At 46.7% G+C, this 16,718-nt stretch overlaps 1 protein-coding gene across 3 annotated transcripts; it reads right to left on the bottom strand.

Annotated features, from left to right (window-relative positions):
* Positions 1-913: 913 nt before the first annotated feature.
* Positions 914-13,177, bottom strand: C15H16orf46 (chromosome 15 C16orf46 homolog). 3 transcript variants are annotated; one of them, XM_038312774.1, is made up of 3 exons: positions 4,885-5,775; positions 2,094-2,317; positions 914-957 (listed from the first exon to the last, which is right to left on the bottom strand). In XM_038312774.1, the coding sequence occupies exons 1-3, from the start codon at positions 5,673-5,675 to the stop codon at positions 923-925; spliced, it is 1,050 nt and encodes a 349-aa protein (XP_038168702.1). In that variant the 5' UTR covers positions 5,676-5,775; the 3' UTR covers positions 914-922. The 3 variants fall into 3 exon arrangements, with proteins under 3 accessions (XP_038168702.1, XP_038168701.1, XP_038168703.1); XM_038312775.1 differs by lacking the exons at positions 914-957; positions 2,094-2,317 and adding exons at positions 7,298-7,623; positions 13,061-13,177 and having other exon boundaries at positions 4,756-5,786; XM_038312773.1 differs by lacking the exon at positions 914-957 and having other exon boundaries at positions 1,014-2,317.
* Between the last annotated feature and the right edge of the window lie 3,541 nt (positions 13,178-16,718).

Here is a 16,718-nt window from a genome sequence, read left to right on the forward strand (position 1 = left end):
TCTAGGGCTGGGTTTAAAGGCATGTACCACCTGGTTTCTATGGTAACTAGTGTGGCTACTGGGACTAAAGATGTGTGTTACCATAGCCTGGTCTGTAAGGCTGACCAATGGGACTGTTTTACTCTCAGATCTTCAGGCAGTCTTTATTAAAATACAATTGAAATGCCACTACATTTCCCCTTTTTGTCTAAAATAAAAAAGGCTATAACTAATATAAGAAAACACATTAAGTACAATGACTACATACAATATTTTCATGTAAATAATATATCAACAATTTGACAAATTCAGAGAAAATATTTCATATCCTATCTTGGTGAGTCCAAAGTTTTATACCTAATTTACTTTCTATCATAACTTGCTTTCTGTGTCTGGTAAACTATAACTATAGTTATATAGCTATCTAATCTTTTAAAAAAATTTTATTTATTATGTATACAATATTCTGTCTGTGTGTATGTCTGCAGGCCGGAAGAGGGCACCAGACCTCATTACAGATGGTTGTGAGCCATCATGTGGTTGCCGGGAATTGAACTCAGGACTTTTGGAAGGGCAGGTAATGCTCTTAACCACTGAACCATCTCTCCAGCCCTCTAGCTATCTAATCTTCAACTCCCTCAGAGACCAAGAAGGAAATAATATTAGCTGAGTAAACAGGCAGTGTGAGCAAGTGACTTCCAAAAATTGTAATGGCTGAAGCAGCTGGCTGCCTGGACGGTCACCCCAAGTTCCTCTGCAATGTTGGGGCACTCATCTTTGGCCTACAGGCCTAGCATATTTGTCAGACTTTTCTGTAAGCAGGATATTTTGTGTCCTGATTGTCTAATTAGGACAGCATACTGTCAGCAGTTGAGGCAGGAGCATTTTCTTGCCCAGTGGCTTACCGTTGCCACAAAGAAAGTAAATTTCAAGTGGAGTTTCTTCAATGCCCATTATCTTCTCTGAAGCAGATTGGTGCTGCCAGGAGCAGACATGAATCATTGTCATAAAAAAGAAGAACCTAGGTTATTAAAACATCTTAAATGCCATATTCTGTAGATCTCTGAAGTGTTTTAAGATGACCTGTCTATCTAAATTATATCTTTGTTTGACCTTGAAAGCACACCTAATGTGACTAACAAGTTCGATTATACTAGGTGATTAACTACTAACTAATGTTTATTATCCTAAACAGTTGATAATAATTTTCAAGGACTAGAATTTTGCATTACATTGTTAAATGCCACTACAGGAGGTAATGGATGGCTCCAAAGAAACAGTGTCTTCTAGACACAACAGGCAGCCATATGCAACTCCATATATGAAGTATGCTAATGATATAGGAAGGGAAAAATGATCAAAATATATTGTATAAAAATAATTTTTTTAAATGACTGTAGGAGACTATATCAGACACTTGAACAACCACTTGGGCAGGGAAGTGCCTAATGCAAAAAGTTCATGTGTCCATAGAGGCATCTTCTGCATATTTTGTTATAGATTATCTGGTCAAAAGAAATACAAGAGCCGCACATCAAGGCCAGCCTGGATTACACTGTGAGATCACGCTTCAAAGGAACAAGGGAGGAGGGGCTGGCAAGATGGTTCTGTGGGGAAAGAAGCTTGCTGCCAAATCAGATGATCTGAGTTCGGTTCCCAGGACGCACTTGGAGGAGAGAGAACTGACTCCATTAAGCAGCCCTCTGACCTCTAAATACACGTCAAGGCACATGCACATGTATACACACATATGCACATGTATACACACATATGCACATGTAAACACACAAATATAAAAAAAAACTGTGCAGGCTACTACAACTTGCATGGGACTGCAGTGGGGCTCTTGGGTTCAAGTCAGGGCCTTGCACATGCTTAACAATGACTAGATCTCCTGTGTCCCCCACAAACCTTAGGACATGTTGACCCTTTATTCAGATTGGCCCTTCTCCTGATTCTAAGTGATTTTAAGGGGCTGGGGGTGTAGCTCAGCGGAAGAGCACTGTCCTGTGTTTCCACCAAGGCTTGTAGAATGTTCAGACATTTTTGTCTATGTGTATGAAGTGGGTCCACATGGGTGAAGGTCAGGGGACCCCTTGGGTGTTGGTCCTCACCTTCTACCGCGAGACGAGGTCTGCGTTGCTTTTCCACAGTATACGACAATCTGGCTGGACCACGGCTTCCAGAGATTTTCCTGTCTATGCTTCCTTCTCCTTCTGAGAGCACTGGCATCATAGCTACGCAGAGTCTGACTCCAGTGTGGGTGCTGGAGATTTGAACTCGGATCCTCATGCATGCACAGCAAATTCTTCTACCCACTGAGGCAGCCCCCAAGTCACTTAAAAAAAAAGTTAACATTAGCATACAAAGCGATTGTGGGGAGCTATGGCCTGCATGTTGAGTTCAGAGGACAGTGTTCAGATGTCTACCCTCTCCTACCATGGAATCCAGATCAGGTTTGTACATGCTCCTTATTTACTGAGCCACCTCGAAGGCCCAGTAATGGATTTTACAATGATATTTCATGCATAACATATTCTAATTTGTCCCTCGGCACTTAAGTCTCATCTGAACAAAACACTTTTTTCTATTTTACAAAAACATTTAATTATTGTATATGCACTTGTCTATCATTCATGTGGCGTTAGGGGATTGAACTCAGGTCATCATGCTTGGTGACAAGTGCCTTTCCCTGCTGAGCTCTCTCACCAGCTCCCAAAGACTTTCTTTCAAAAATTACCCCACCAGGCAGTGGTGGCACACACCTTTAATCCCAGCACTCAGAGAGGCAGAGGCAGGAGGATCTCTGTGAGTTCGAAGGCAGCTGGTCTACAGAGTGAGCTCCAAGACAGCCAGAGCTACACAGAGAAACCCTGTCTCGAAAAACAAAAACATAAACAAAACAAAAAAATATTTCCCCCATGCATGAGTGTCATAATGAAACCCATTACTTTTCTGCTAACTTAAAAATTGGTACTGTGTGAGCTGGAGAAATGGCCTAGTAGCAAAGAGCATTGGCTGCTCTTATAGAGAACCCAGGTTTGATTTCCAGCACTCACACAATGGCTCACAAATATCCATCACTCAGGTTCCAGGGAATCTGACACCTTTTTCTGACTTGTATGGGCACCAGGCACACACATAGTATGTAGGTAAAACATTCATAAACATAAAATAAATCTTACAAAATTTAAAACTTTTTTTTTGCTTTTTGAGACACGGTTTCTCTGTAGCTTTGGAGGGAAGAATTTCTAACAATTCCTTCTAGACTGCCAAGCATCCACCAGCTAGGGCAATCATTATCTTTCCGACCCTGTGCTGTGGCCTTTCCTTTCCCTCTCAGTTTCTCTGGCTCTGTTTGGCCTTCCTGGGGGTTGGGATTGCAGGCTTATACTACCATTCCTGGCTAGCGTTTTGGTTTTTGTTTTTCAAAAAGGCTAGGCATTGTGGCATGTGCCTATAACCTAAGCTCTTGGGAGGCCAAGACAGGGGTTATTGGTTCAAAACTACCCCAAGGCCATTGTGAGTTAGATGAAACCAAAATACCACAAACTATGAAAACCTAGGCTGACAGACAGGATGTTAGAGACCAACTCTGTAGTCATATTCTGCCATCATTGAGGAGATGGGAAAATCTAAGAGTTCGAAGACAGCCTACTCTAAGCAATTCAAAGTGTGATTACAAAGCAGTTAAATGATTACCGATATCACAAAATGGTCAGAGCGTCTGTCTACATAGACGTACCACTTGGCATTAAAATATGCTTCATTTACATTTAATATACAATTTAGGAAGCTATGCAAAGGTGAAATTAAGAGGACAGCAGGAAGTCAGAAGGGAAAAAGTAACAGCCTCATTCCCTAATTGTCTAAAGGCTGAGGGTTCCCAAACAGAAGGGGCAAATAAAAATGGGAGAAGGGAGGTCAGGCCAGGTCACAGTGATCAGGGAACTTTTCTCCCCAAACAACCAGTTATTCCTAACCTGCTTCCCAGGCTGGATTTTATTCATCTATCAATGGCAGAGATTAGCCTGCAGCTGCAGTATGCAGGTGTGACCTAGGCAGCTGAGGCACTGGACTATATTCTTGAATGTAATGCGAAGATCCGGCACCTTGGATACTGGGATACATATCCACTTGGATATAGTTGGGGTTTTCCATTCTGTCAAGTGTTTTACATTTTTGTTGAAAGAAAGAAGGCAGTGGCAGCTGCCTGTCTCAGAAGACAGGATAAGCCAGCGCTTCTCTAAGCTCAAGGAAGGCTCTGCTGTAGGCAGAAAGCTGCGACAGGTGGCTTCTGGGCTATGAGAGTGGGGGCAGCACAGAGTGCCTTCCCACACTCCGCCTCCCACCAGGGGAGGCACTGAGCAAGGAGAAGGCCAACACAGGCTGGCGTAACTGAGTTTTGTAAATGGCTTAGCAGCAGAAGGAGGTACCATGAAAACCATGGGTTCTTTTGTTTTTGATTGGTTAAAAATAAAAAAAGTGTCTTGTATAGCCCAGGCTGGCCTTGGACTCTGCCATCCTCCTGCCTCATCTCCCAGATGCTAGGATTATAGGTGTATGTCACCACACCTAGCCCAGTATGGTGTTTTTGAGGCTGAATTCAAACCCATTCAAATCTGCTCAATTTCCCCTGGTTCTGCTATTTAAAAAAAAAGGGGGGGGGGTGAGGAGTGGAGAGGTTAGAGAAGGGGAGAAGAAGACTGAAGGGTGGACAGGAAAGGGAGAGGGTAGGAGAGGGGAAAGGGGGGACAAATGAGCTGCAGGCAGTACTCATTCCCAGGAAATTATATTGTGACCAATCAGAGGACTCTGTGCGTGGAGACGGGGATGACAACCCTGCTAACTGTGAGGGATGGCAAGAGAGGTTTGGGGAACATTTGGGGAGCTAGTGCTCGGGACCTGCTTTCCTGCTTAGCCTCCCCGAGAGTGTGTCTGGAGGTGTTCCTGGAAGGTTTGGATTCCTTGGCTTTGAGTCTGCTTCTGTAGCTTGGCATTCCCTGTTTTTGCAAAACCTGCAAGGTGGCAAGATAGCGGATGTTGTCGGGGTTGGATGGATACGTAGAGCTCTTCTGGGGCAGGAGGGACCAGCGCAGGCAGCACCTCTGGGACTCTGCCGCCAGCAGGTGTGTCCGGACCATAGGTGGCGGGAAAGGCAGTTGGTCGGTGACCTTCAGGCGGCTGGCCAGCTCAAGGTGTCTCTTTTCTCCTTTCCCATCGACTGTTTTCAACCTATCTGAACAAGCCACACACTCGTCCTTTTCCCCTCTTTGTGCCTTCTCTTCCGGCTGCCAGAAAATACTCCTGTCCTTCTTACTCAGGACATCCAAGCTGTTGGGGGGGCAGCTTTTCAGTGGGGGCAGAACCACGAGGTCCTTGGATGCGAGGGAGTCGGAGGCAGAGAGGCTCCGGTCAGTGCTTCCGCAGGGGGTTCTGCAGGTCTTACTGCTAACTGTCTCAGGAATGGCCCACTCTTCCATGCACCAGATAAATTCCTTGATTTGCAGGCTTTTTTTTTCTCCATGCAAGTATGTGGGAAAGCAGAGTTTGTTGGGCTCTCTGGAATCAGTGCTGGGGTCCTGGGAGGGGCTGCTCCAGTTCTTCTCGGGGCTCACCTCAGCCACAGCACCGGCCTCCAGTTTCCCAACCTCTGAGAGGGAACAAGCCTCCAGACTCCCTTGGGAAAGACTCATACAGAACAAGCAGTCGCTGCCGCCACCAGTGCCTTCTCCTACCCTCCCCTTTTTCACTTTCTTCCTTGACCAGATGCAGGCAGTTGGTGAGGCTCGTCCCCAGCCACGGACCTGCAAAGAAAGTAGCATGTTACCCTCTCGCTAGCTGTGCCAGGGCCTTGCTTCCCCCATTTGGGCTACACTCCTGTTCTGGCAGTCTTATTTGAACCACATTTTTTTTTCTTAAAACTGATTTATCTTAAATACACAGAGACACAGACACATACAGAAGACAGACAGACAGATATCTTACCATGGAGACTAGCTGGCCATAAACTCACAATACTCCTGCCCTCTGCTTCTGAAAAGCAAACAAAACTCCCAGCCTTTCCTATTTCAGCCTCACGCGAGCAGTGCTACTACAGCCGTGAATGCTAATCTCAACTACTAGCCAGGAGTGGTTGTTTCTGAAGCATGGGCAGTGGCACCTGTACAAAGCCACAGGACTGGCTACGGCTCCCTTCAGACACAGTTTAGCTTCACACTGTGGACCCAAGCTGCCATTCCCGTCCAAGGATTCCTTGTACTGTCAGTCAGTTTCCCAAACGCCAGGAAGATGGCTCAGAAAGGCTGGAGGGCCAGCGAGGAACAGAGGCAGTCCTGGGAACCCAAGATTCCTGAGTGCCCAAGGTACAGCTATGCCTACCGACCCCTGGAGCCCCTGGCTGCAGCTGCCATCTAAGAATAAAGGACTGTATCTGGGATGAACATAACACTAAGTAGTTAGGAATCACTCACCTGAAACTCAAATGGGGCAACCTGTATTGTTGGTTGTATAACCTGGAAACCCTGCATTTAATCTTGGATTTGACCAAGTTTCCTTATCATTTACAATTTTTTACTTAGAGAGAGAGAGAGAGAGAGAGAGAGAGAGAGAGAGAGAGAGAAAGAGAGAGAAAGAGAGAGAGAGAGAGAGAGAGAGAGAGAGAGAGAGAGAGAGAGAGAATGTGTGTGAGTTCACACAGGCATGTATGATCTATGTGTGAATGAGCATGCCACAGTGTGAGCGTGAAGGTCAAAGGCAATGTGGAGTCGGTTCTCTCCTTCCACCTTACTGTGGATCCCAGGGATCGAACTCAGGTCTCCAGACTTGTACTGCAGCTGCCTCTACCTGCTGAGTGGTCTTGTCGACTAAGCTTAGCCAACTAAGTCACAAGGCCCCACATTCTTTATGAACTTGTGCTACCCAGGCACCTGCCTTACAGTTTCAAATGTCGGCTTCCACCGCTGGCTCTGAGAAGGCACAGGACTCTAGAGAGCAGAGAGGATACAGCCTACGGGTCTCTCAGGCGCTGAGCACGGGGTTGGAAATATTCTGGCTCTCTTTGTCCAGTTACTGGTCAAGTGATCTCTGTGATACCACATTTTACCTCACAGAGTGGGCCCCAGACGGCTACAGAGGTGTTGAAAGAATAGCTAAATGCTTACCTGTCCGCGAGAGCTGTCCACATGTGCCCAGGAGTGCACACTGCTGTCACTATATTTCACTTATGCCCAAGGCTCCTATATTTACGCCAACATCTTTTGGTAACACAAACTACTTTGGAAAAAGACCTGTAGTAAAGACCCAAGAAGACACTCACGGCTTCCTCCCACCCAGTGCCGATGACAAACTCGTTGGCCCGCTCATCCTCTTCCAATGTGAGGTCGCTGACTCCGAGAAGACAGCAGACGTGACTCCTTTCACTCCTCTCATCTGGACAACTTAAAGTCCGCACGGTTTCCTCTGCGCCTTGAACTTTCTCATGTCCGTCATGTTCTGCAACAATCTCATCTGGACAACTTAAAGTCCGCACGGTTTCCTCTGCGCCTTGAATTTTCTCATGTTTGTCATTTTCTGCAACAATCTCACTTTCCTGACAGAGATCCATTGCTGGGGTGACTGCTTATAGTTTTTAACATCTTCTTCCTGCAACATCCAATTCGACTTGGTTTTAATATTGACTTTTTAAAATCAGGTATCTCAAGTGAAATATTTTAATATATTCAAGAAGACTGAGAATAAACCTTTCAAAATGACCCGTTTCCAATTGCTGTCAGAAAAGATAAGGCTAATTTTAATTAAAAACTAATGTCTCTCTTTTTTTAAAAACTTTTGTGTGCGTGAGATAGGGGGTGGTGGAAGGACATGCCACGGCGCTCTAATGGAAGTCAGAGGATAACGGTTCTGTCTTGTCTTGTCTTTCTTTCTTTCGCACACAGTGGCTCTAGAACCATCAGGCTTGTGAGGTAAGTGCGCTGACCTGTTGAGTCATCTGCCAACCCACGACTGATGAATTTAATAAATACCAAAGAAATGAAGACACCTGGAAGACACTAGCATTGGCTCTACCTCTGGTTACTGTGACAGAGCTTACAAGAGATGCGGGTCTATACATGACATTGCTAACATCAAAAGAATAGTGGGGACTCACAGACGCCCAGGATTCACCTGTTCCCAGAGCCCTCAGAGTTGGCTGAGGTCCACAAGCTTCTGAGGAACCCAAGACGCTTTCCCACAGTGGGTAAGCGGGCTCTTATTTCTCCCTATTTCTGCCAACACTTGCTGCTTTGCTTGGTTTAAGGAAAGCAGAGTGGGACCAGGTAGAAGTGTAGGAAGGAGAGTGAAGCAGGTGATGAGCCAGTTCCTAGGCTCTCTCTGCCCAGCCATATCACTTCCCGTCTCCACCTCCCTAGTGCTGTGATTGGGTGTGAGCCACCACCTTTTGGCTCTGTTTCTCTTTTTGACTGAATCAATCTCACGTAGGCCAGGGTGGCTTTGAACCCACAGAGATCCGTCTGTGTCTGTCTCCCGAGTGCTGGGATTAAAGGTGTGTGCCACCACTGCCGGGCCTCTGTGGCTAACTAGTGTGGCTAGCTCCGCACTATGATCTTCATGCAAGCTTTATTGTTAAAGCCCAAACAAAATATCACCGCATATTAGCACTGTGCCTGCCTGTGCTTGGTGTGTGCCTAGTGCTGGGGAGGCCAGAAGAGAGCACTGGACCCCCTGGAACTGCAGTTCTGGACAACTGAGCCTCCATGTGGGGCTGGGAATCAAACCTGGGTTCTCTGCAAAAAACAAGTGCTCTTAACCACACAGCCGCCTCTCCAACTCCTCTAATGTGTTTTTGGGACAGAGTTGGCCTTAAACTTGAAGCAAACCTCCTTTTTCTGCTTCTGTGTGGTTTCTCACAAATAATACACAGATTTCCTCTAAAATGCAGAACTTTGTATTGATATATTTTCACTTTAAATTTTTTTAATGTGTATGGGTGTTTTGGCAGCATGTATGTGTACAGCATGTATGCTTGCATTGTGTGTTAGGAGACCAGAGGAGAGCACTGGATCCCCTGGGCTGGAATTATAAACAGTTGTTAGCTACCATGGAGGTGTTGGGTATTAAACCCTGGGTCCTCTGTAAGAACAGTCAGTGAGTGCTCTTAACCCCCTTAGCCATCTTTCTAGACCATATTTTCCATTTTTTAACTCATTTTTTGTTTTGTTTTATTTTTGTTTTTCGAGCCAGGGATTCTCTGTGTAACAGTCCTAGCTGTCCTGGAACTTGCTTTGTAGACCAGGCCAGCCTCAAATTCACAGAGATCTGCCTACCTCTGCCTCCTGAGTGCTGGGATTAAAAGCATGTGCCGCCACCACCCAACTCTTCAGTCTCTTTTTTATAGACGGCTTCATGTACCACAGACTAGCTCATGTAGTAAATTCATGAATAGCTAACCCTTCTGCCGCAACCTCCAGAGTGCTGTGATCAGAAGCCCAGGGCTTCAAAATTAAATATCATGTGTGTATGTCTACTCAGGGGGTCAGTGAATGTGTGCACGGGAGTGTGCACATCAGGTGTCTTGCTCACCTGCCTTGCTCCCCTGAGACACTCTCTCACTGAACCTGGAGCTTACATGTTCAGGCTAGACTGCCTGGCTAGCAAGCCCGAGTATTTCACCTAGGCTAGGCTTTAAAAGATGGCTCAGGCAGACAGCACTTGCCACACAAGCTTAAGGAACAGAGTTCGGATCCCCAGTACCCACCTAAAAAGACATGAGTTGTGTGATATATGCCTTTAATTCCAGTGCTGGAAAGGCAGAGTCAGGAGTGGTGTAGGAGGTTCTTCTGTTCATGTGTTGCTTTCATTGGTTAATGAATAAAGAAACTGCCTTGGCCTAGCTGATAGGGGCAGAACTTAGGTAGGTGGAGAAAACAGAACTGAATTCTGGGAGGAAGAGAGAAGCCATAGATCCTCCGCCAGAGATGGACGCCAGTTAGAATCTCTGGTAAGTCACTGCTACGTGGCAATACACAGATTAATGAAGATGGATTAAACTAATATGTAAAAGTTAGCCAATAAGAGGCTAGAACTAATGGGCCAAGCAGTGATTTAATTAATACAATTTCTGTGTGGTTATTTCAGGTGTAAGCTAGCCGGGCAGCCAGGACAAACAAGGGACCCTCTCCTTGCAACACAGGAGGATCCTTGGGGCTTTCTGGATAGTCAGCCTAGTCAAAATCTGAGAACTCTGGGTTCAGTGAGAGAACACGTCTCAATAAAAATAAGGTGTGTGAGGACTAGAGAAATGGCTCAACAATTACGAGCATTTGATACTCTTGCAAAGGACCCAGGCTTGGTTTCTGGCACTGAACCCACAAGAACTGGCAACTTCACTTCCAGCAGACATGACACCATTTTCTGGCTTGGAGTATGACTGTAGTTCAGGGGTGGAGAACACTTTATAGACTAGGAGGTGTCTATGACTGCATAACAGCCTCTCAGAGTTGTGAGGTTAATACTGGAATCTAAGCCTCAAACAAGAAGCACACATATTTATATTGGCTGGGGCCATCTGATGTAAACAGCACAAGCCTCACCAGTTTGGGGTTTTGCTTTTATTGTTTTTTTTAATTCATTTTTATTTTATGGACACTGGTTTCTGACTGCATGTCTGTCTGTCTGTCTGAGGGTGTCAGATCCCCTGGGACTGGAGTTACAGACAGTTGTGAGCTGCCATGCAGGTGCTGGGAATGGAACCTGAGTCATCCGAAAGAGCAGTCAGTGTTCTTAACCACTGAGCCATCTGTCGCTCCAAACGCTCTCGACTGATTTTTTTTTTTTAAGACTGTCTTGCTATAGAGCCCAGGATGTCCTGGAACTTGTTAGCCTCGAATTCATGATCCTCTGCCTTGTGTCTCTGAAGTGCTAGGATTACAGGGATGTAGGGTTGGCCAAAACAAATTCAGCTATGGTGTTTTAATAAGTAAATAACCCTAATCAGGGCTAGATACATAGCTCAAGTCAACAAATGCTTGCCTTGTAAGCATGAGACCTGGGTTTAATCCCCAGCCACTAGACAAAATGCTAGGTATGATGTCATGCATTTGTATTTCTGACACTGGTGGGACAGAGACAGGAGGATTCCTGGGGTTTGCTGATCCAACTGATGAGCCTTGGGACCAGTAAGAAACTCTATGGCAATGAAAATTATTAAAAGTCATTACTACGTAGCCTGCAGAATCTCCAGGGAAGAAATAGTTTCCAATGCCAGACTTTGAAACTGTGAAGCTGGGAACCATGCCTAGCCACATTACTTAGTATGATGTAATACATGATCCTACTCTCAGAAGTAAGACAGTCGGGACTGGATGGTAACATTGCCACCCCCAGCTCTTACAGCCCGAAAGAATTTTCTTCCACCCCTCTACAACAGACTGCTTGTTATTCACTCTCGTTGTGCACAATGCAAAGATATTCAATAACAGAACCAATGTCATATGCCAAAACGCTCACTGTATGGAGGAAGCTGGGGTTTCTGTTCTACCTTGAGGATATACATACATGGGCCAAATGTGTTCAGGGCACAGAGATGCTGTGCCCCTACAGCAGACTTCCAAACACAGCGAACTATCAACTGATTGGATTATGATTCAGAATGTGATTCTGATGTCCTACAGTTTGTCCTTTTGCCTTAAAACACCTTTAATTTGTCAGGGATGGTGGCACACATCTTTAATCCCAGCATAAGGGGGGCAGAGGCAGAGGCAGGTGAATTTCTGTGAATTTGAGGCCAGCCTGGTCTATACAGTGAAGTCCAGCATAGCCAGGGCTACATAGAAAATCAGAAAAAGTGTTCTACCTGGCTTTGAATCCCACCACCCACATGGCAGCTCACATCCATCTTTAACGCCAGTTCTCGCCCGTTAAGGCACAAGTCGCCAGCACCGTGTCCAGACATACATGCGACAAAACACCATACACATAAAAAAATTAAAGAATAAACAAAAGGAGGACATAGATAGTTTTGTAAGTGGAGCACTTGAACAGCACACACAAAGCACTGGGTTCCACCCCCAGCAAACAGGCATGACGAAGATGTGGGCAGGAGGATTAGACGATTAGGTCATTCTTAACTAACAAATTCACGGTTAGCCTGAGGTACATAAGGCCCTATCTTTAAAAAAAATAATAATGTTAATTCCTATCCCAATGATCAACTCCACACAAGCAGAGGCGACCTGAACGTGTTGAGGAGCTCGACACCTGCCCACTGCAAGAAAATGTTGGGTGATCGATTATGTCCGCTACCAAAGTAAAGTGGCAGTGTGCACGTTAGCCTTTGTCAGGGCAGCCAGACTAGGACTGACTAGCCGGAGATCCCTACATTTGACTGTCACAGCCCCAATCTATCAGCAAGCACGGAAAGCAGGGTGACTAGCAAGAAACAGAAGCCCAGGTACTGACGTCAAGGCAGGCCGGTTCCCCAAACCTCCTAAACACCCCGCCACAGCTTCTCACGGCTCTACACCTCCTCTTACTAAAAGCTACGGCTTTAAGGGAATCCGGGATTGGGTATCAGGATTCAGACAGAGTCGAGGTGTGGTGAGATGTGCCTCAACAACTCAGGAGGTTTCAAGCTAGCCTGGGCTACACAGCAAGACTGTCTCAAATAGACAAAACTAAATAAAAAATATCTTCCTATGTTAACTAACTGTGAGATGTACCCTATGGGGGACAGCTGCCTTACTGAAGCAATCCTTGAGTTCTTCCAAATTCAAGTAGGGCATGTACAACCATCCCTAGAACAGGTCACTTCGATTCCATCCACTTACAACTCTCGCCTTTTTTTTTACCCCCAGGGTCTCGATTTGGGTTTTGGCAGGGTCTCACTTTGCCCTTTTCCGCCTTTCGTTTCTGAATTCACGAGATGCCTAGTCCTGAGAGGATGGCCTCCAGAAGGCTCCTAAAGCTCAAGGCAGATAGAAAATACAAGCCCGATCCTGGCGCCCAGACCGTCTCATCTGGTTCCTCCCTTCTACTAGGGGTCCCATCACACCCCTTCCTTACACCCGCAGAGCAGCCTCACCTCATCAGGCTCTTCCCTTTCCTCCCAGCGGCTCCTACAGTGCCACACGCGGCTAGTTAGCCCTAACTCCAGGCAGCTGCTGGGGGCTGCACCAAGCTCCTTCATGGAACCCTCGACCACGCCCCCAATGACAACGCCCATCAAACGGCTCCTCCACCGAGGCGCGCGCGGCTCCCAGGCCCCGCCCAATGCAGGCTCGCCGCCCCTCTTGTTCGTCTAGCTTACCCGCCCAAAGGGTTGCTTCCTTCCTCGGTTCTGCCACCCGCCTGCCAAGTGTCCTGGGAACTCTTCCCCGGGGCAGGGACGTGGCCACGTCCACTCAGACTCTTCGACCGGGCCGCGAGGGAAGGAAGGCCCAGAGCAGCTCGTCCCCCAGAGGGAAGGTTAGAGCGGGGCCGTTGCCCCAGGTTACGGCCGCGTCGGGGGCGGGCCGGGAGAGGGGCAGCTTGGCGGAAGTGACGTAAACCTCAACAAAGCCACTCCAGGGAGGTGACTCTCCTTGAGGGCGGGGTTAAGGAGCGGTCCCTCCGTGCTGCGCGCGCTGCCTCCAGCGGCCCGTGGGGTAGTGTAGGGCGTCTGGCCAGCGGCGCGCCGTGACATCTCTGCTGGGAAACTGCGGCCCGCGTGCTTCGAGGGTTTCGCACTGTCGACGTTGGGCAGCCCAGTTGCGTCGTCTTCAAGAAGGGACGCGTCAGATGCCAGGCAAACAGTATTTGCAGATTTGGCACTTGTCCCTTCGCGCAGAATTGTCCCTTCCTTCTTGAGATCCCGCCAGTGCTAGTGGAATGCATGCCCAGAACTTCATGAAGAAGACTCATTTTCTATTTGTGTGCTGTGAAGCATGGTGCGGCCTCGCAGCCCTGGCGACCCTCCTTCAAAGTCTCCGAAATCAACCAGAAGAGGATTTAGGGGCGTGCCTTCCACGTTGGTTTAGTTCTTTAAGGTGCCGCCCACTTTTCTGGGACAGTAGCAGCGAGCACTTGCTGAGCTTTTGGCTACCTCTCAGCCACGCTGCTCTTGTTGCCCCTGAGCACTGAAAGACATACCCCGGGCTGGGAACCTATGCCTGAAGTGAAGCATTGGGTGGTAAGGTAAGTCTAGCACCCCAACTCAGGTCTAGTTCCAGGGCCCCTCTGCTTTCTGGTTTAAAATGTATTCCTACAGGAGGAAAGGAAAGCACTGTGACTCCAAGGCGATTGGAAAAATAGCTACAAATGACGACTTTTTACAGCATTATAGGTAAAGACGTGATTGATGTATGTGGTACATTATTCAATGAGGTTGGAGCAAAGTCCTCTTCTAGAATGACTACTTAAGATATTTCCTTATATATACATATCTACATATGTATGTATATACACACATATTGCTATCCCAATAGATTTCATAACACAGAAGTAATGGTATGATGCATTTCTAAAATATTATATGTATACTTAGATTTATTGATGAAGATGTTTTTGCTTGTGGATACGCATGTGCCAGGCAGTAATAAAGGCATGCTTAAAGTTAGCTATTTTATTGTTTCCCAACACTTATGAGCAAACCCAGGGCTTCACATCTATCACCAAGACGTGTCCCCGTTCTATGTTGCCTATTCTGGCCTCCAAGTCCGTATCTTCCCTCTGTCCCTGAGTACTGGAATTACAAGCATGTGCCACCAGACCTTGCCACTCGACCATAACTTTTACACCCGAAGGTGGACGCTTTTAAATATCTACAGAAAAGCCCAGAAATTTGGAAAACAAACAAAACAAAACTTGCAATTTGCTGAGGAACTGTCTAAGGTCTGAAGCACTGGTCTTTTATACTGGAGCCTGTGCCGAGCGCCCTCTAGTGGTTCCACTAAAACCCAGTATGGTCAACCTTAGAACTACCTTCAAGGTGGTTTTTGTGGGGTTTTGTTGTTGCTTTGGTTTTTTTGTTGCTTCTTTTTGTTTTGACTGCACGTGTATCGGTGCACCACTTCTATGCCCGGCGCCTATAGAGTCTAGAAGAGGAACTGGATCCTCTGGAACTGGAGTTTCCAGTGTTTGCGAGCTTCCATGTAGGTTCTGGAAATTGAACCCAGGTGTTTTGAAGAGCAGCCAAATCTTTTAAGCACTGAACCATCTTTCTAACCCCTATTATATTTCTGAAATTTTAAATCTTTGAAAAAAGTCTTCAAAAATGACAAAGAATTAAAAAAAAAAAGGCAAAGGAAGAAATAGTAAGCATTCTTCAAAAGATTGAAGTCCGGCCATGTGTAGTGGTGCATGCCTGGGATCAGCGCTTGGGAGAGGACAGCAGGAGACCTGGGTCTCAAGGTTGTTGGCTGTCAATGCCAACTAGGGTGGCAGGCGTGCTTTCCCTGCTAAACATAAGCATTGTCCCTGGAGACCTAGACTATTCTGGTGGCTGGGACCCCTTGAGGCACAGAAGGGGCCAGGTCCTGCTCCCACATCCAGACTTCCATAATTCAGGTTTCTAACCCCTCAGGGTGGGAGAATGGCTAGGCCCTGCCCTACAGGAAAAAAAATCCCATCCATCCCTGAAGCTGCCCAAAGATGAAGCAACATAATCCTTCCAATCCCAGGCCACCCTGGAAAGTGTGTGTCTGTCCTCAGGCTCCCACCCCCTCACCCAGCAAGAAACTCTATATAAATCTGTTCTGCCCAGTTCTCTGCTGCTTCTTCCCCAGCAGAAGGCAGCCATCTTCCTGGGGTTTCCAGTCCCGATAAATCTCGTGTGAGGTTTGTTGTATGGTGTGACTTTGTGGTAACCTTGGCTCCCAACTGCCAGGATACCCTTTCTCAGAGCTGTAACACTTACAAAGGTGGTTTTTAGTTAAATCCTCCATACCAGCCTGGGCTACATGAGAGTCTGTCTCGAAAATACAATACAAACCAGGAGGTGGTGGGCTCACACCTTTAATCCCAGCACTCAGGAGGCAGAGGCAGGTGGATCTCTGTGCGTTTGAGAACAGCCTGGTCTACAGAGTGAGTTCTGACAGCCAGGACTACACAGAGAAACCCTGTCACGACAAACCAAACCAAAGAAAGAGAGAAAAGGGAGGAGGGATGGAGGGGAGGGTGGGAGAGACAGAGAGAGAGAGAGAGAGAGAGAGAGAGAGAGAGAGAGAGAGAGAGAGAGAGAGAGAAACAACTACTACAACAATTTTTAAAAGCCAACAAAAATTCACAAGAACAAAACAAAAAATACCACCAAACATCAAAGTCAAGCATGGTGGCTCAAACCTGTCATCCCAGCACTACAGAGGATGAGCCAAGAGGATTGCAGTGAATTCAAGACCAGCCTGGGCTACAGGATGAGATCTTGTATCAGACAAAGCATTCAAGGAAAAGAAAATTCCACAGGCAAACTATGTTTAAGAGGGCTGGGGATATGGCTTAGTGGTTAGAGTGCATGCTTGCTGTGCATGAGCCAAAAGGAAAATGGAAAAGGCAGTATTCTTTTATATCACCCAAATGGTAACAGAATTGAGTGTATATTCCAGATAGTTGAAAAAGCAAGTTAGCATATGTTCTGCTCACTGTGTGTGTGTGTGTGTGTGTGTGTGTGAGAGAGAGAGAGAGAGAGAGAGAGAGAGAGAGAGAGAGAGAGAGAGAGAGAGAATGTGCCTGGAAGACAGAGGTGTCTTTTAACCTGTTTCACTGAG

The sequence above is a fragment of the Arvicola amphibius genome, chromosome 15 (genome assembly GCF_903992535.2).
Source record: "Arvicola amphibius chromosome 15, mArvAmp1.2, whole genome shotgun sequence".
NCBI classification, from domain to species: domain Eukaryota; kingdom Metazoa; phylum Chordata; class Mammalia; order Rodentia; family Cricetidae; genus Arvicola; species Arvicola amphibius.